We start from the raw sequence: 20427 nt of genomic DNA, 5'->3' as shown, positions 1-20427 counted from the left end.
GTGCCCAGACTTCTCAGCATCTATACCATCACCATACTACTCCTATACACCAGGGGTCAAAGCATCAATCACGATCGACCACGGACAAGCAACCGGTCAATTGGTGGAGGTCTCGGAGCAGCCATTATTAGTCAGGCAGATTCTTATTGGCTGCTGCACCCAGGGCCGGCACGATACGCTTAGTCAGCCCTGGCGCCAAGCTCGAGAGGAGACGCCGCTGCCTACTCCATTTGCCGGGCACCTGCAGAAATTGTTACCAGCGGTCGCCCAACAGCTCCTTCCCAGCAGTGGGTGAAGGGAGAGACGTCAGTGCTGAATGCAAGGAGTAGTAGGACGGCGGCAGGTGCAGGAGGGGGGCTTCAGGTAAGTACGTGTGTGTCTTATTGCATGAGGGGCACCACTACGGGGGAAAGCACTGCAATAAGGGGCACCACTACTGGGAAGGGCACTGCATAAGCGGCACCACTACTGGTGGCACAAATACAGTGGGCATTGTGTCTAAGGAGCACTACAGTGTGTCGTAACGTGAATAAGAGACACTACTATGTGGTGTAATGTGAATAATTGGTTGTTACTGTGTAGCGTAGTTTGAATTAGGGTTGTGATTTCGGCTGGACAAGCCCCATACCCCCACTTTTTGCACGCCACTCCCCCTTTTCGGGCTCTGCAGATCACGAAAGGGATTTAGCTTTATCAGAATCCAAAAGTCTGGCCACCCCTACCATACACCATACCATCACTAGGACAAAGCGCATCAGTGAGCTCCTCCACTCACTGGGTCCGCCATTCGAGTGACTGGTGTGGATCATCTGTACTCAACGCCCCGGGCATGGTGAATGCGGAATAAAGCCCTCTGCAGTTCTTTCAGTTAGATGGGTTACAGTGTCGCCAGTTGAAGCCTTCTAGCCATTGTATTTACTTTACACGCAGCAATCATAAAGGACTAGACACCAGCGAATGTTTCCGCAATGTTGATTCACCAATGGACAGCATATCTATAGCCTGACATACAGAGGTCTTCTCACTTACCTTTGCTCCTAGCGCCAGGAGCCTTGAAAATGTGTTTAAGTCGCAATGTGATGTGCCTAGGACATTCTGCGGATTAATTTGATATGCAGCACTTTTATATCTGTGTACAAGACTAAAAACAGAACTTTGTATGGAAAAAACGTGTAGCCATTGCATCATAGCACTTTGCATGTCCATTGATAGACTAAAGCTGGCCACCACACCAGACCAACTTACATCCAACCAGCCAACTAGTTGATTGGTTGCAGTGTTTTCCCCAGAATTTTTTTTCAGCCGGGTTGCATCAACAAGTAGCTGGGTGGGGGCCTTCGCAATAATATGCTTTAAACCCTGACCTTAATGATTTAAACTTGAAATAATATATAAAATGTTAATTCTCCTTCTTATTAGAGACCCAGTCGCCTGATTATGAAAAAGCTGCAAAGTCTGTAGGATCTGGTCCTTTTTATACAGCTCCCAGATACTGTCCCCACTTGCAGGCTCCCAAAGTGCCGGGTGGTAGGCTGTTTCTTGCCGGGTGGTGCACCCGCAAAAATCAGCCTGGGGAGAACACTGGGTTGGAATGAAAATCTGGTAAGGTATGAAAGCAAATGACAATCAGCAATTTGCTCCCAAATGCCAGAAAATGGACAAAAACTGTTTGAACAAATTGTTTAGGTCAAACATTTAACAAACTTGTCTGAAAGACCATTTTCATCTGTTTTCTGGCATTTAGGAGCAAATTGCCGATCATTTACTCCCATACGTCACCAGATTTTCATTCCAACCAGCCAACTAGTTGGATGAAAGTTGGTCTAACGTGTGGCCAGTTTAAGGGCCGTATTCAATTGCCGGTGAAAAGTCCCGGACTTTTCGCATGGTGCACTTTCAGCCGTCATCACTGGTTTTGCCTCCAGAAAAGGGTGGCGCTCGTCCCCGCTTTTCACCCTATTCAATTGCAAAGGACTGAGGAAATCAGCCTGACACACCCCAAAAGATGCACTGACATGGGGGATCACTATGGATACCCTTGAATAGCCCTGCTGAAGGTATTTTGGGTGCTGAAATTCTCTCAATTGCAGCTAGAGTCTTTGCACAAGTGGTGAAGAAAAGCATTTTGAAGTTCTTTGCACCCCAAAACCCCCATTCAACACTACAGATGGGAGGGTCAAAGAAAAAGGAGCAAGAACTGCAGTTTCCTTCTTCTCCAAAAAAAAACCGAGCCTCTTTGGTGGTTTGCTATGTTGAAAACCACACCAGCGTGTAAAGATCCCCAGTGCCAAGGCAATTATCCCACAAAATGGCCACCATGGTTATGCCTAGTGTGGCCCTTAATGGAGGGACGAACCGCAGCCAATGACCTCCTTTAGGGGCTAGCTACCTTAATACTGCACTTTGTGCGCAGTTCAGCACTGGCCCAATGGCTAGAGATGCAGGTGTCCAAGCCCTACATGTGTCGTCAGAGCCCACCCTTGAAGGCAATACCTCTGCAGGAATGGGCTGCTGCAGAAGTGCTGATCTTGGCACCTCCATGGCTCTGCCCCGGAATAAACAAATGCAGGTTGCCACTGAAGAAAGTAGTAGAGAAAATGTATATATATATACACACACACACACACTTTACAGAAATTATGTTGTCAAGTAGCCACTAGAACATAGTTTGGGAGGGCCAGGGGCACACCTGAATCTTTTGCCAGTATATGAAGAGAATGCTGAAAGCTATATGCACTGCTTTCTATAACCCATGGAACTTCCAGTGTCTCTCATTGGATGAATGTAGAAAGACTAATTGTCATAAGCACATCAGATACCTTTTTCTCATGATTGGGGATGATGCAGCGCACAAAGTTCGGGTTTGTGTTCCTTAGCGTGGCCATCAGTTTAGAAAGTTGTTCCTTATATAGCTGACCTACAGTACGGAACATTCCTTTTCTGGTCTTGAACACACCGGGCAAAGCTGCATCACCAATGCCAGCAACCTGATCCAAGCCAACAATGCGATCCACTGCAGTTAAAAAAAAAAAAAAAAAAGGGAAGAGTAGTTAAACTGGGTTCTTTCACCCTACTTAAAAAAAACAAAAAAAACAAAAACACAACAACCACCGCACAGGTCACACAAATATTACTTTAAATATTTTATTAGGAGGAAAAACGTGACAGTAATGCTGTGTACACAAATGATGATATTTTGAACGATTTGTCAGATACTGAAGCGTCGGAACAAAGCATTCAAATCATCCAGTGTGTACGCACGATGCCAATGCGCGCTCCAGCTAGGTAGTCTGTCGCATCCTCAGATCTTTTGTACATGTAGAAAGATCTGAGGATGTTGCTAGCGATGCCATGCTGCTGAATGCGGCATGGCCCCTGCTTCCCCCCTCCCAGTCGCTCCCGGCATCGGCAAGTGTGTATGCACTTGCAGATGCCGGCACCCCCGCCGAGACAGTTGCGAACGATGATGTGCTGGATACACATCTAATGCGCACACTACAATACCTATATTGTACAAAAAAAATGGCAGGAAAAAAAACAACAAACGTGTGGTTTAATAAATAAGGTAATAAGACCACTTAATGCGTTAATTTTCAACTCGTACATATACGTATAATCAATAGTTTGGCCTTAGTACAGATTTTTCCACATACACCCCATACTTGTCTAAGCATGTGTCCTGGCGGTACACCAAGGCATCTAGCATACAAAAAAAAAAATCAGTGTCAAGCACCTAAAGCCAAGACATGAATGCTTGCTGAACTTCTGTTGGTTGCATATACCCAGGTGCTTCTTTAATGGTCCAAACAGATGGAAAACACATGGTGCCATGTCCTGGACGACCTTGAATGCAGCACAAATAGTCATCTGTGGTGAACATGCTTAGCCGGCCAGATCACCGCTCATCTTGAACATCTGTCCTGCCGCTATGAAAGGCGGTGCACCAAACCAAAACCTGTTTTCGTGACATGATATCACCATACACCTCAACAAGTTGGCGATGACTTTCAGCTCCTGGTGGGCCCTTTAGACGCAGAAATCTGATCACAATACGTACCTAAATAATTGACCATGTTTCCGCCAGCCCCACCATCTTATAACTGATGTTGGGACAGTATGACCAATATGAGGCGCAGTCAAATAGCCGTAAGGGAAAGCAGTTATCAACCTGCTCTGGAGGGAAGTTAGAATTAAATAGAATACATTACACAATTGAGAAGTCTTGTTACAGATACGCCCAGTTACATCACGCCATGCAAATCCCCACGCCTGAAAACGCTACGGTACGCACTGCAATCGCACCATGCATTCCCATGGACTCGCGGTTGCATACACAGTGCACGTACCAGTGCAGGGCACGACTCGCCGCTCCAGCGATATAGCTGGACATATCTGTACCTTACTTATTGAGCCACCCTCGAATCATGCAAATTGAAATTTGGCAACTAGATTATCCAACTACTTTATGGTCAAATTCAAAGCACATTGGGAGCCAATACTAGTATCAGAGTGTATATTGGGGTAAACAAAAGTGTAACCAAGTGATACTTAAACAACTTCCAACAAGGAACCTTTCAAAAAAATAAAAAGTAGTACAACACTACAACCAAATAAATCTATGCAGTCGGATAGAAAGGTTAATTGTAGTAACATTTATCATGGTTATTCAAGCAAACAGTGTCAAGTCACAGTAACTGCAAATATCCACATTTTGCCTCATGTATGATACGAAGTTATATGCAATAAAAACATCAAACCAATGCTACAGGCAGAAAAATCACAATGTGCTTCTCAAAAATTGTGATGTTATGAATCTAATTTCATAAAAAGGAAAAAAAATAAAAAAAATTGCTGGAATACATGGCAAAGTCAACATTCTGTGAACATTAAATTAAGTCTCTTATTGGACTCAAATTGTGCAAAAAGTGTGCATCAGACAATTACACATTTGATGGCTGGTGGTTGAAGCTTTGTAAGCAATGTCAAAATACAGGGGGGTATCAAAGTTTTAATGATCACCATGAAGTCTTTGAGATATCCGGATGTATTTTGATCAACATAATCATTGATCCTTATATGCATGATGTTGTAAATTACAGCTACTTATGTCAACTTGTTTAGTTTCTGGGGCTGATAAATGTCAGTAACCTGCATGATGGGACAAAATTTAAGCCAGCAGGTTCCTCCATTTGAAGGGTAATAGCGCATGCCAAATCCATGATGAAATGTTGACAGTTTATGGTGATGAAAATCCATCATATGACACTTGTGAGTTAGAAAAGGAACTGGACACGTGTACCTCTCGGATGAGCCTCGATTCGGTAGACCCTGAAATCACGGATGATCATGGCATAGTAAGGAAAGTGGAGGCTATTGTCTTCGAAGACCGACAAATAACCATTGATCATGAAAGAAGTTGGTCTTGGTTATAGAAGTGTGTGGAAGATTATGCATGAACAACGGCACGTCTAATGTGTCATCACAATCCAGCTTGCTGACCCCTCTGCACAAGCAAACTCGATGTGAACTTTTGCAGCGTATGTTGAGTGTTGGAACAGGATGAAGAAAATTTCTTTGCACGTCTCATGACTATGTATTATTGCTGGGTCTACCTCGAGAGAGCAAAGAAATGAGCAAAGAGTGGAAACAACCCTCCTCACCCCCTCGCAAAAAAGCTAAGGTGCAGAAATCTGCATGGAATGTCATGCTGTCCGTTTTTCAGGACTGTCGTGGAGTAATCCTAACAGATTACCTTTCCGAAGAAACAGACCATCGCCAGAGATTACTACTGCACCCTTCTGCAGAAATTGCAAATTGCCATGAAAGAAAAAAAAAAGCAATTGTATGATCAGCAAAGGTATCCATCTCCTAGCAGACAATGCACCTGAACATTACGGCCAAGCATCCACTGTGGATGCAGACAGGTGTGGCTATGAAATTTTGCCCCAGCCCCATTCGCCTGATCTTGCACCCAGCGACTTATTGGTCTTCCCAGAGATGAAGCAGCCACTTCAGGGTAGGTGGTTAGACAACACAAATTATGTCATTCTTGAAGTGAAACAGTGGTTCGAGGCAATCACAAGATTTCTATTAAACATTTTCGGAAGATCAAGAAACGCTGGCAGAAATGTGTGGCTCTGCAGGGCAACTACATGGAGGATGACGAAAAGTTTAACATACCACATTTAACTTTCCATCTCATTCTGTTCATGGTGATAATTGAGACTTAATGATACCCCCTCGTACAGTAAGACAGGCATGTTATTAGCCACTCCATGCACAACGATACCTGATCCTTCCCATTACCTTTATAAATAGATGCCATTTCCGTTGATCTAATAGGGAGGAGAAATTAATGCTTTTGAAGAGAGCCAAGGAGAAAAATCAGGAGACTAGAACACAATAGGTCTTGGATCCCCTAGTAACACTATAGTTAAAATATTTTTTGCCTAAAAAGAGTGTCATACTGTAGCAGCATATCAACCAACCTGGCTAGCCTAAATGGCAGCGTAGAGGGAATTAATTCTACCACAATGTCTGTCTGTTGCAATTGTATCCTCAAGAAAAAAAAAAAAAAATCCTGCACTAAGAAATAGGATATATAATTAATATAGATTTATGTGTAGCTAGTAGGAGATCTTAACCACAAAATTTTACGAGAATATAATTAGCAAAGTTCTTACCATATTTAATAGCAAATCAGTGGTGGTGCTACAAACTGACTAAAAATACATATACAAAAGTAAAAAAAGTAGTCTGCACTTTAATCTAAAAAATCAAATGCATATAAAACTACATTATTAGATATATATTAAAACATAACACTGGTAACAAAATGTATTATAAAAACCAATAGGTTGAAACACGCGAAATAGAATATATAATAAAGTGTACATTAGAAATTAAAAGTGGTTAAAAAACTACTGTGCACTGCTGTTTGGTGTCCTTATCTTTCTACAAGCAAAAAAATATATATATTACATATTATTCCATACGGTCCTTTGGTTATTTTTAAGTTCTGAAAATGTTCTTCTATATCAGAAGTATAAAATTATAGATAAGACTATCCATTCGTTCTGTTGGCAATATGAAACTGGTTTAATATATTGCAAAGGAAATACACAGTGAGATTTACAAAAATATATTCAGTCAGCTTCAGAATTAACCATTATACAGAGATTTGTAATCCCTTATTCAAAATAAATATATGATTACACCGATTAATCTCAACAAGATATTCCAATATATATGTGTACCATGGATACACTTTTCAGTTAAGCGTATATAGCAGTCTTCAGCAGTCAGTGTATCCCATCAGGGTATCCTTGGAAATCTGTTCACCACCAGACATTATCACAGCTACCTCTCCTTCACAAAACTGAATGTGACCACGTTGAGCTCAGGGCTGTGCTAGTCCGTTTAGAACAGTTGTATCAAACTCGGGCCCTCCAGCTGCAGTGGAACTACACATCCCAGCATGCAGTGCCACAGTTTTGCTATTAGGGCATGCTAAAACTGTGGCATGGCATGCTGGGATATGTAGTCCCACAAAAGATGAAGGGCCAGAGTTTGACACCAACGGTTTAGAACCACCACTTTCTGGTGGTGATACTGTCTGGTGGTGAACAGATTTCCAAGGATACCCTGATTGCTATATACGCTTAACCGACAAGTGTATCCATGGTACGCATATATATTGGATTATCTTATTGGTACTTAATATATTACACTATCAGGCACTTGTCCTTCTCCCCCACTCTCCATAGAAACCAAAACGTCTTTACCAAGCGTTAAACTGAAAGGACTGAGCAGCCACTCACAATAGAAGGGGAGCATAATGTGACTAATACACATAGGGAGAAAAAGCAAAAACTTTCCCCTGAAGACAGATAAACTTTGAATACCTACAACAAGCTGAGTTTTTCGTAGAGACAGCGCCGCAATTCTATTATTGTACTTTTATATGATTACACCGGTTTATCCCTTTTTATTCTTGGTGTGCTGCACTACAAGATTATTCAATAGAAGATCTAATCCTCACAGGCTGTATGTATATTCTCAACAGTAATTATGTAGGGTTTACGCAGCTGTCTCATATAGAGAGTTAAGCCACACACACCTCATTTATTTTGATGTAGCGCTAGTAATTCAAAATCTCTCAATGTTTAATAAGTAATCGCTCTATTAACAAGGTAAGTTTAACCAAAGTGTAATTTGAATATGGCTGAGATGATGTTGGGGAGGGGTGTGTCTGTATGTATATATATATATCTCAAAATTTAACACCCTGTTATCATAGGTATATTACTATTAATTAAAAGATCCTTTTCTCAAAGTGTGCAAATAATCACTCATTAACAAATTAAGTTTAATAAGGGCGTTTATTTTATGAGGCTGAAATGTTTAATAATGTTTTCTTTATGAGACAAGCCCCTCTGTCAGGTATAGCGCTTCTGCTGCTGTTATGCAGGGACTCATTCACAGAGTAGCAGTAATTCTGTGTCCTTTAATAAACTCTGATCACACAACGTTGTTAAATTGTAACAACGAGAATATGCACAGTTTTTACTGAAGAGAAAGTATCAATATTAAAAGTAGCGAATCTGCTCTAAACCCCGACTTGGTAAGTAATGCTTTCATGGATAAATTATTTCAACCAAGCCCACACATAGCAGTTTGTTTTATTGATATGCTTTAATGACAGGGTAATAGTCACAGAGTGCCACAGATTTTATTGATGTACTTTATCCACTATGCACACACACAGCCAAATCCTAGCCTCTCAAAGGCAGTACATGTGCCTGTATATTTTTATGGTTCTAACACCAAGTCACCGATATTCAATGCTTGTGTTAACAAAAATATATTGCCGTCTCTTCCCAAGATATCCCCTCCTCACCCAACAATCTCTCCCACCCTTTCTTTATGGAAGACTTTAAGGCTTTTCCCTATCTCCTCACTTTTTGGCCCTCTCACTTAGTTTTTGGCTAATCCAAGGTTCCCGCCAGGTATGAACCCCTCCCATTTTCCCAACTGGAGCGAGGCGGGTCTCTTCAGAGTTGGTCAGCTGGTATATGCTTCTGGCATTAAACAGTTCTCAGAGATCCGAGAGAGATGGAACATTCCTCAGTCAGATTTCTGGAAGTTTTTGCAAGTACGCCATTTCCTTAACTCAGATAATAGGCTTACCTTAGCAAAAAGGGGCCTCACTAATTTTGAGAAATTATGCGTTACCCCACTATCCCCCACTCACACAATATCTGCCCTTTATCAACTATTACTATCCAGTCAAGTGTCTAGCATTCCACCTTGGGCTAAGGCTTGGGAGAGATTTAAATCTAACTCTTTCTGATACGGACTGGCAGACTATCTTTCTTAAAACCCACACTAGCTCTATTTGTATTACCGTTAGGGAAACACAATATAAGATTTTAATGAGATGGTATCGTCATCCTGTCATATTGCATTCCATGTTCCCATCAGTTCCCAATACTTGTTGAAGATGCTCTTCCGCTGTAGGCTCTCTCCGACATATTTGGTGGGATTGTCCTTCACTATCAAATTTTTGGTCCGATGTTATTTCTCTCAACAAATTTTAGGCTTTCCCGTTCCCACAGGCCCTGAATTTTGGTTAATTAACCATTCATCGGTCCCATTGTCCCAGTTCAAGAAATCCCTGCTTCGCCATTTGAGTAACGCAGCTCGAGCCGTGATACCTGTACTCTGGAGATCTACCACTCCTCCTACACGTAAAGACTGGTTTTGTAGGCTTGATTATTTTATGTCAATGGAAGATATTTATGTTCCTCTCTAGATAAGCCCTCTGAATTTGCCAATACCTGGGCGCCTTGGCTAGACTAAGTCTTCAGATACATATAGGAATTATATGTCTTCCATCTAATCCACAATATAAATTATGATCCTTAGAACAACAACTATTATTACTCTTATATAGACGATAGTCCCTCTTCTTCTTCCTTCTCCCCCCTTCCCTGCTTTTTTATTCCTGTCCTTCTCTTTCTCTCTGTTTTTCGATTTTTATTTTTTATTATTTTTTTTTTTTCCTTTGATACAAGATTGTGCTATTTGTACTATTAGCCTGATTTTCTAAGAAAATGAATACTTAATCATTATCTGCTTCGGGTTTATCAGATGTGAAATGTTTATATCGATTGTAATATTTTTTTTCCCTAAATATGCTAATAAAAACAGAATATACAAAAAAAACAAAAATATATTGCGAGCGCGCATACATTCAGCAGTTCCTTGTAAATGTATTCAGAAGGTGGACCTGTGTGATACTCAGAACCATCAACTCCTTTAAAGTGCATATTCAATTACTGCTGAACTATGCCTACATCGCAGGTTTTCAATGCGAAAAAGTATCGTGCACCTGCCCGCTTTTCACCGTATTCAATTAGAAATAACCGAAAATGGGAGCCCGCAAAACAGTAACATGCAAAAAGTACTGTCAGATTTGGGGAAATCAGCCCAACACCCCCCAAAAGTTAAACTGACATTGGGGATCACTCTACATACCCTCGATTAGGCCTGCTGAAGGTATTTGGGGTACTTAAATGCGCTCAATAGCTGTTATTTCACGTCTTTGCAGAAGTAGTGAATAGCATTTACCAGTTCTTTTGGCTCAAAAGAAGTAGTCCAGGCAAATTTGGGTACCAGCATATTAAGTTGCTAAAGTGTACTTTTAAAAATATAGTTAAAAAACCTCCTTCCACAAGCACCTGCAAAATAACACCTGTGGCATACTTGGGGACCTCCCTGGAGCCTATATCGCTAGTTTTGAAGTTTGTCCACCAACTTTGAACTTTCGCCCCCAATGGTGCAGGGTGGTTCCCGCAGCTTTGCACCCCAAAACCCCAATTCTACACTTTTTTCCCTCGACACCTATACATAAGTGAATCTTTTTCGCAGGTCCCATTGCATTAAGTTTCCACACCGGAATTGAATACGGAGGAAACTTTGCTTGGCGAAATAATGTCACTCGCAATGCTTTTCCGCAGAAACTGACTTATCAATGGGGCTAATTAAATACAGCCCAAAGTCTCTGAATAATTATCTGCCCTTTATAATTCTGACATCATAAAGGCAGTATTTATTATAGGAATAAAGTGCTAATACATAGGCAGGATGAGTTCAGGGATCGCATACATAGACGCTCGAATTCAAAATATGTTACAAGAGTAAGTTGGGTAAAGTACTTGAAACAATTAAAAAAAAAGTTGGCGCTAGCATGCCCAGAGATAAATTGCAGAATAAAGTGTTGTGGTTGATTAAGCAGCTGTCCCAAAGGAGCTCTGTGGTTCCTCAAACAAACAAAAAAAAAAGTAAAAAAAGGAACTGAGCTATATCAATCACAACAGAAAAAGATATAAGAAAAAATATTTATTAATTGAATCTGTAAAACATAAGTAAAATATTGTGCATAAATATAAATAAAACAGAATGATTACAATAAAATGTATAAACAGATCCTTCCCAATAGGAAAGATAATGGATCCTATTGATATGAAGTGATCCAAAAGAAATCAATCCTCCATGAATAAATAATGAATGTTCCATGTGTATTGCAAGGAAGAAAAGAATATTCAATGATACAATTGTATCTGCTCAGGAACATAGGTTTGACAAGTGAAACAATGTCTCCATCAAAATGCAGTTTAGCAATAATCACAGAGGTTCCATAAAAAGAGCCACTCTTCGATAAAGATGACAAACTGTTAACACTGAAGTGTGTAGAGTATATGAATATGGACTATGAAGAAGTTAACAGACAGCTTCTTATCCGTGCTATAAGCTGTAATTGAATGCCACGAATGGTGATAACAGTGGATAGCTGTTAAAAAGGAAGGGTTTTTCCCAGCAATTCCCTACAACATGGGGTATACTAAACTAATTGTCTGCCTCAATATACTGCTGGAACGGCAACGCTTCTCATTAGTAGTTTTTGAACATAAGCAAAACCTCAGATATTTGTCTACTTTTTAAGTACAGTGATAGCAAATATGCACACCTTATATGAGGTCTGTCAGAAGAGTGACCCCAAAAAATGGTTATACACAAGACTAAACTTTTGTTTTTTGGCATTACTACATGTATTTTTTGCAGCATTTGTAAATGTATGCAGAACACCTCCACGTCACAGAAATGGTAACACATTGGGGAGTCTTAACTGTTTCGTCGGTATAAGCCTGTATCTCGCTCAATAGCAGACTTTAGAGAGATCTAGCTAATGCACCACCTTGCAACATTCTATTTTCAATAAGACAACCAAAATGCCATATTAAAATATACAGCAGCTGACAAGCATATTAGTCTTCAGTATTTCTTACCATCTTTCCAAAGTTCTGACACAAATTTATCAGATGACTGATTAAGAAGTGTGGCAACATTATCATTAAGTGGGTCCATATTCTTCATCAGCCACTCATCAGCTTTGTAATCTACCTAAAAGAAAAAAAAAAAAAGAAAAAAAAAAAAAAAAGAATCACCATGAAAATTCTGCATACTGTACAAGACAACAGAAAACCCACACAAGCAGTAAAAGTGAATAAATGTTTTGTAAAAGACTGAAGAGAGGAGAAATGATAAATGCAGCCTTAAAATAGGTCAGTGGTTTCCAATCTTCAAGTAAAGCTGCCCATCCACTAGAAGACAGGCAAAAGACTGCACAATTATAGACATTGTAATAGTACAGTCGCTTGTTTATTATATGATAATGTGATGTGCCTACACTGGACGAGCAGTCGTTCCTGAACCTGAAGAACCACTGCCAAATCCCAAGGCGCCACTTGGGGGGGGGGGGAACAAAGGGAGGTTGAATCTGGAGGACACCCTGGAAAAAGGTGCGGATATCCGGAAGCAGAACGATCCTTCACTGGAACCACACGGACAGTGCAAAGACAAGCACTTAACGAGGTCAGGCGTAGGCCGAGCTCCAAACCAGCTTGAAGCAATGCCAAAATCCTAGAAATAGTAAACATCTGGAGGTTTGCAATTTCTTGAGCTACACCAATGAAAATAGGTATGCCACACTGTGGTAGATCCTGGCTGAGGCAGGCTTGTGAGCCCGAAGCATCGTGCCGATGACCAAGCTGGAGAAGTCTTTGGACCTTAAGATGGATGTCTCAAGAGCCATGCCGTCAAAGACAGATGACCCAGGGCCAGGTAAAGGCAAGGACCCTGAGACAACAGGAACGGAGTCGATTGGTAGTCAGCTGATCGGAGTCACTCAATGGCGTCTGGGCCAAGCAGGAGCCACCAGCAGTACTGTGCCGCCGTCCTGCTTGAATTTCCGAAAGAATTCCAGGAAGCAGGGCTATTGGAGGAAACCGGTACGCAAACTGGAAGAGCCACTTCACCCACAGAGCGTCAACCAAGTGCTTCAGCATCTCTTGTTCTGGACCCGCACACTGGCAGCTTGCGATTGTGATGGGAGGCCATGGAGGTCCACCTCAGGAAGGCCCCATTTGTCCACAAGAAGTTGAAACACCTTCTGGTGAATAGACCATTCTGCCCTGGATGCACGTCGTGACAGCTGAGGAAGTCTGCTTTCCAATTGAGGGCTCCTGGAATGAACACTGCCGAAATGGCCGGGAGGTGACACCCTGCCCAAGACAGGACGCGTGACACTTCTGTCATTGCTGCCCGACTTAGAGTGCCTCCTTGATGGTTGATGCAAGCCATTTTGTGGCATTGTCGGACTAAACCTGTACAGGTTGTCCGTGAAGTATGTGCTGGGCCAAGTTGAGGGCCCTGTAGACAGCTCTGAGTTACAAACATGTTGATTGGCAGGGTTGATTCGACCAATGTCCAACGGTCCCGACAGGCGTGCGGACACTGCACCCCCACCCGAGAGACTGGCGCCCGTTGTTAGGATTACCCAATCCGGGATCCAAAAAGGCGACCCTTGGTTAGATAAGATGTCTGTAGCCACCAAGATAGAGACAGACGCACCTCTGGAGAGATCACCATCATCTGAGCTTTGATCATATGGTGGTAACCCATTACATCTGGAGGGGATCAGCCTTTGCAAGGGCCTGGAATGGAGCTGAGAATAACCCACTACATAGTTTGACAGCGTTTGAAATGGCAGTTTGTGTGGCTCCCCTATTTGAATTTTGTACTGCGCTGCAGCCCCACCCCTGGAGCCGCCACTGGTAAGGAGGCTACTGTGTCGTAATTGTCAATAGAAGAGTGGGAAGTTCATATACAGTAGATTCTTCATGTGGTCCTACAAATGAAGTAACAGTGCCAGAAGGTGTAGGGACAGAATAGATCTGGCTGAGAAAGGAGCTCAGGATGAATCTGCTCAATCTTGCCCTTGAAGTATGAAGGAAGTTCTTGGGGATTGAAGTTTGTCTATGGATTTTATTGTGAGAGAAATGAGAAGAAAATTATGTAAATTCTTATTTTATTGTGGAGAGAAGTTTTGCATAGGTGGAAAGTTGTTTAATGTAAATACTTAATTTTCAGCAAGTAATCAAAACTACAGACAAATTATCTCACTGCAGGACTCTGCATTCCAGTGGAAAGCAAACCCAGATTGCCGCATCATATGAAGACTTATGTAAATAACTACCTTGTGACCATTTTAAACAAGATTGCACTCTCCATAAGTATGATCCTCCACAGCAAATATTAAGATAACCTGAACAGACTGCAAACCTGACACAGCAGCAAATAATTCCACTTGGCAAATGAGGTAGGTTGTAATTTCATTCATTTTTTAATGTCTACATTGGTCTAGCTAACAGCTTGTATAAAAGTCCTGACACTAGTGTTTTGCATATACCCACTCGTATATGCACATCTCTAAATGGGTGCAAGGATTATTATTGATGTTACAGTTAAGGATCACAGATCATAAATATATTATCAGTGTTAAGAGGGGTTGTTACAAATTGTAAAGTTGCCATGGAATGATATTAAGACAAGCCATTTATTGAACTTATTTAAAATAAGTGAAAAGTTACCTCAGCAAATCAATCATTCACGCACAATATACACGTGAAGAAAAAAAAAAAAAAAAAACACGCTGCAAACAAATAGTCACTCTTCTCAAATGGTGAACAGCGGCACTATCAAAATAGTTTAGTCTGATAAATCACATAACAAAACGACCAACGTTTCAGGGCGCACAAGCCCCTTTGTTGAGGCGAGAACGTTCTCACCTTGACAAAGGGGCTTGTGCGCCCCGAAACATTGGTCGTTTTGTTATGTGATTTATCAGCCTAAAGAACTATTTGGATAGTCTCAGACTGCTGCTGTTCTTAGAATATATATATTATATATATCTATATATATATATATATATCTATCTATATCTATCTATCTATATATATCTCACATACACACACATATTCCTCATAGATAATGGTGGCATCTTGTGAGATCTGACATGAGACCGAAATATCGGATTTACAGTTATGCCAGGTACACACTAGATGTTATGTTGTCCAATCTGCCCGGCTCGGACGACATATCGGGCACATAGTCTAGTGTGTACCCTCAATGTCACAGACAATGCGCACTCCATGCGTCGTGAGAGACATCGACTGGGCGACATAGTGAGGGCCATGCTGCACCGCCGCGGGTGCAGTCGCTTACAAGGTCACTGTGTACCGGTATTAACAATGGTATGCAAGTAATAAATTGCCCTCCGTAAGTAGAAGCAAAAATATGAGGACTACAACAAACTGCTGGTCACACTGAAGCAGTTCATTGATGAATAAGCTGCAGTGAGTGCAGGCTTTCTATGGACTACTATATATCTGCTGTATAGTTGTTTCTGTATATATACATCCTTCTTTATAGTTGCTGTATAACTTGCTATTTAGTATTTTGTGCAACACATTAGTTTATAGCCATTTGTTTTGATGTTGTGTTATTGTATTAGTGATTCACATTGCCTGGCAACCAGCTGCATGCACCACCTTATACTGGCCTGCGCCACTTGACGTCATGGAGATCGCAACGTTTATTCTCACCATGTGGTCTCAGAACTCAGAAGGCAGAGTCTTCAGGAGAGTACAGATTGTTATTGGGGTGTGTATAGGTTTGTAAATCCGTTCACATTATTACTGTTGTCCCCGATGGTGGGGTGAGCACCCCAGAATGTTGGAGATGTATATTTATTGTCCAGAGTGCCGCCGATGGAAAAATATATAACAAATCAAGTAGCTTGTTTTGGCAATGTACCAGCTCCAGAGCCCGCCACAGAAGGTAGAAATGTTGTCTTGGCTCCTGCCACTGTGGCAATAATCTTGTCCAATTCCGGACCAAAAAGAATATCCCCAGAATAAGGAAGTGCCTCCAGAGCCTTCTTAGAATCTGAGCCGCGGCAGGAATGAAGCCAGCAGACTTTCCTAGCTGCGACGTTGGAAGTTGAAACTTTGGAGGTTAGGGATACTAGAGTCATGGAACACCTTATGAGCCACTAGGAACAATAACTGGTTCCTGGAAGTACCAGAGGAGAGGTCCTCTTCTAGTGCGTCCACACAACTGTCGATGGCCTTAGCCACCCCCAAGCAGAGCCATAGCTGGACGCGCAATAGCACCTGCACGAGAATAAATAGCCAAGCAAGATTTCTAACTTCCCATCCGTCGGATCCTTAAGGGAAGCCGTATTAGCGATAGGAAGAGTGCTTAAGTAGGCGGGTAATATACAAATCATCTGGGGGACGAGACTCCCATTTGTGACTGCTGCTCAGCAGGGAGTGGATAAAACGGCCGCAATGCGCTTGGAGATCTGAAAAAGTCAATTAGAAATGGTCCAAAGCCACTGCCAAGAGGTCCTCAAGCTGCTCTGACTTAGGGAACTCTACTGTAACCAGCTTTTGCTGCTTGAAAACTGCTTGGTGCCCAGACCTTCTGCACAGCCTATACCTCAGCATTGTCCCTGTGTCACCTATGGCAGTGAAGCTTTGTATTTTATTTTTTTCTCCATTTTCCAGGTGTCAGGCTGCAAAGAAATTTTTTTTCTTGAGGTATTCAGATATTGCTCAGTTTTTATTTGTTCAGGATGGGTAAGTGGGGTCACACTGACAACAGTGACTATATCAATCCCATAAATGCAGGCGTTGGCACATTATATTCCTATATAAAAATTTGGCTATAATCTATTAAACATTTAAATATATTAAGTTAATTATGGAAATAGTAAAAATACAAATATTGGGTGCTGGGTTTTGGGATTAGTATAATGATATCATAATCTAATATTTTATAATATGCCATGTCCAGTTTGACAATCATATAAACAAATATAAAATGAACATATAGAAGAATATAGGTAGCAATCGTACACTTATATTGTACTTTTATCCTCAATAACACATGAAAAAACCCATATTTAATAATTAAAAACTTAAAAATAAATTGGAACAAATGATTCCGTACTTAATGTTTTAAAACAGGAACACTAGATATAAAATTATTTGATTACTGAAGAAACTCCTTACAACTATTTGGAACTAATGACTAGGTATTTAATCCTTAAAAAAAAAAAAAAAAAAACTCTGGATAAAAAATAAATTGACTAATAAAAAGGACTTTACAGAATAACACCCTAATGCTCGAGGGAAATAATGGAGAGTCAGACATGCCACCAAAGAATTAACCTACACGCCCACGTACCAATCAGATATGGAGGGAGGGTATTTAAGTTAGGATACAGGAAGCGATCTGTTTGCCTTTAGAAAGCCTTAGGGGTGAAATACGCATTGGCGGCACATCCACTGTGTCCATATGCTGTTGAATCAGCATATGAATCTGTAGAAAGTCATATTATGTTGTATGTGATTAATAAAGTGGAGCAGAAAGATATGTGAGATGCGATCGCTCTGTCAGCGGCTGACTCAGTGAGGGAACAGGGATATTCTTTTCCTGCGACCAGGCTAACATGAGGAGCACACTAATACCCCTTTTAACACCAGAGCAAAAACCTGGGTTTTTGCTGGGTCTACCCAGGTTGCAGCCCAGTGTAAAAGGGTCCCCGACATATAACCCGGGTCAAGTGACCTGGCAATCCAACCCATGTAGCTACCAGGGTTGGACCCAGAATGGACCTGGGTAATGATGCAGTATAAATGGCGCAACACAGGTTATCTGACCTGTGTCATGCCTAAAATGAGCTGATTGGTTGTTGTGGAGCAGTCTCCTCCCACTTTTTATGACCTCACAAGTTTGGCAGGGCAGACCAAGGTTCAGTGTGAAAGGGGCTGACCTGAGAATAACCCAGATTGATGGGCCTGTGTAAATGGTGTCTGACCTAGGTTGGAACCATGTCTCAAAACCCAGGTTGGACCCGGGTTTTTGGTGGAAAAGAGGTAAAACACTTGTGCCTGTGACTATTCCCTAATACAGCGTGTGGCTGAAAACACACAGCACAAGACAGGGTGACAGTAAGTGCAGGCACGAACTCCTAACATTAAGAGTTAATTACATTAAGACCGATGCACATAAAACCGCGTCTTTGGAAGTAAGATATACGGATTACATCCTCCTTGCCGACAGAATAAATGTTATATTAACTTCACAGGAAATAACACCTGACAGGTTTATAATGACTATGAGGGCAGTATATCTCTACTACTGTAAAAAAGTGAGATCTCTAGACTGACGAAAGATCGCTAGGTTAATACAGATACCAGCTGTTTCACACTGCTTCTCATATGCCCGTGATACCGTGTAAAGCAATCTCAAAACGACAAATCAGCAAGATTTATACGGTGGTAGTCCTACAAATATCTCTTGGCGGTTTATGTCAGATAGAATAAACTTACTGGATAATTGTTTTGTGCATAACAGCCAGTTAGAGACGCAGTATCAGTACAATCTGAGTTGAACACAACCGTCTACCAATAGTTCGATAAAGTTAGGTGCTTTCATTTAAAAAGAAAATGTGACTATCAGCTGATCAAAGGAAGTAGTGAGAGGCAGAGATGGTAAGACCACTAGTGCAAAGAAAAAGCTAACCATTTAGATTTCTCCATATTCATAAGGGTTTAGAAATTCACCCAACTTTACATGCTAAACAAATGTGGAAATGGCCATATTTACCTTCTGTCTCAAGTAATTATAAAATTGTGTGTTCTTATGACCTCAATATACAGCACAGTAAAATGTTGGCACTCCAAAACTATTTTTTTTTATTTTTTTACAAAACACAAATACTTTATTACCTTTCCAGCATAGTGCATGATGCAAAAGTCAGCTTTATCCTTGAGCTGCTTGGGCTTTTGGAATTTTGAGTGGGAGCCTTGCTCCTGCACTACTTTCTCCACAAAACTCTTATCAGTAGCTTTTGGAAACCAACATTCCTCATCCAGAAGAGCTAGAATACCTGGTGGGCCAGCCTACAGAACAAGAGAAAGGTTGCCATAATGGTAAAAAAAAAATTATTATACTAACCACACTTTAAAGTAGCAGCAATATGACATTTAAACTCACAGGTCGCTCTATCAAATCGATACAAGGCTGAAGGTCCAAGCCAAAATCAATGAAGCTCCACTCAATACCTTCCCGCTGGTACTCTTCCTGCTCCAGTATAAACATTGTGTGATTGAAGAGTTGTTGCAGTTTCTCATTGGTGTAATTGATGCATAATTGCTCAAATGAGTTCAGCTACAAAAAGATGCAAAAGGGTGATTGAAAATGATCAGATACTTGCATTTTCTCCTGAACATCTTACAAAATTGTAAGCACCGAACTGTAAAAAGAAAACTAAAAAAGTATAGTTAAAAAAAAAAATAAAAAAAAGTTCTGAAACAAGACAATACACTAGTCACCTCAAAAATCTCAAAGCCAGCAATATCCAGAATTCCAATGAATGAAGCCCCTTGCCTCTTTGTTTTGTCTAGGGCTTTGTTAATGCGCATAACAAGCCAACGGAACATTCGCTCATAACTGGCTTTAGCAAGTGCCTCAATAGCAAAGTCAGCCTGTAGAAAGAGAGATAAACCATATATAAGAAAGTAGCTTGACAAACAGGACAATGGAGGAGCAGAGCAACACATCCTAGCTAAATTCAACATTTACCTGTTCTTTGGTCTGAGCTTTCTGTACATAGTCACGGCCAACCTTAATTCTCGGCATGAGGATTGCTCTGGTAAAGTCATTGACATTAATTCCCAGTAGATGAGACACTTTTTGGGCAGCTACAAAACAAGAGATTAATTCCACAATGCATATATAGTAGTAATTTATTTTTTTTAATATATTAAACACACACACTACACACCACTTAGGAGTATTATAGTTATCAAAAATGGTTTCAAACTACAAGAATGTCCAAATTAATGACAAAAATATTTTTATACAAACCAATCAATAAAATTTATATTGCAAATACATTACAGGTTTATTTTCCTTACAGTCAAATTGAAATAAAGTACTGGGGCTCAGGGT

The 20427-nt window shown here is 40.9% G+C and overlaps 1 protein-coding gene across 1 annotated transcript in view; it reads right to left on the bottom strand.

Moving 5' to 3' along the window:
- Nucleotides 1-20427, bottom strand: part of MYH9 (myosin heavy chain 9) — a 386037-nt gene that overhangs the window by 239966 nt on the left and 125644 nt on the right. The window contains exons 11-16 of the mRNA XM_088481216.1: nt 20059-20177; nt 19809-19961; nt 19471-19644; nt 19203-19376; nt 12351-12465; nt 2820-3013 (exon numbers count right to left, since the gene is read on the bottom strand). Of these exons, the coding sequence (XP_088337342.1) occupies nt 2820-3013; nt 12351-12465; nt 19203-19376; nt 19471-19644; nt 19809-19961; nt 20059-20177 (929 nt within the window). The remainder of the gene's footprint in view (nt 1-2819; nt 3014-12350; nt 12466-19202; nt 19377-19470; nt 19645-19808; nt 19962-20058; nt 20178-20427) is intronic.

The sequence above is a fragment of the Taudactylus pleione genome, unplaced genomic scaffold, assembly GCF_031769625.1.
Source record: "Taudactylus pleione unplaced genomic scaffold, aTauple2 ptg000266l, whole genome shotgun sequence".
In the NCBI taxonomy this organism is placed as follows: Eukaryota; Metazoa; Chordata; class Amphibia; order Anura; family Myobatrachidae; genus Taudactylus; species Taudactylus pleione.
The sequence above is the reverse complement of the archived record's forward strand: the minus strand, read 5'-3'. Positions and strand labels throughout refer to the sequence as shown.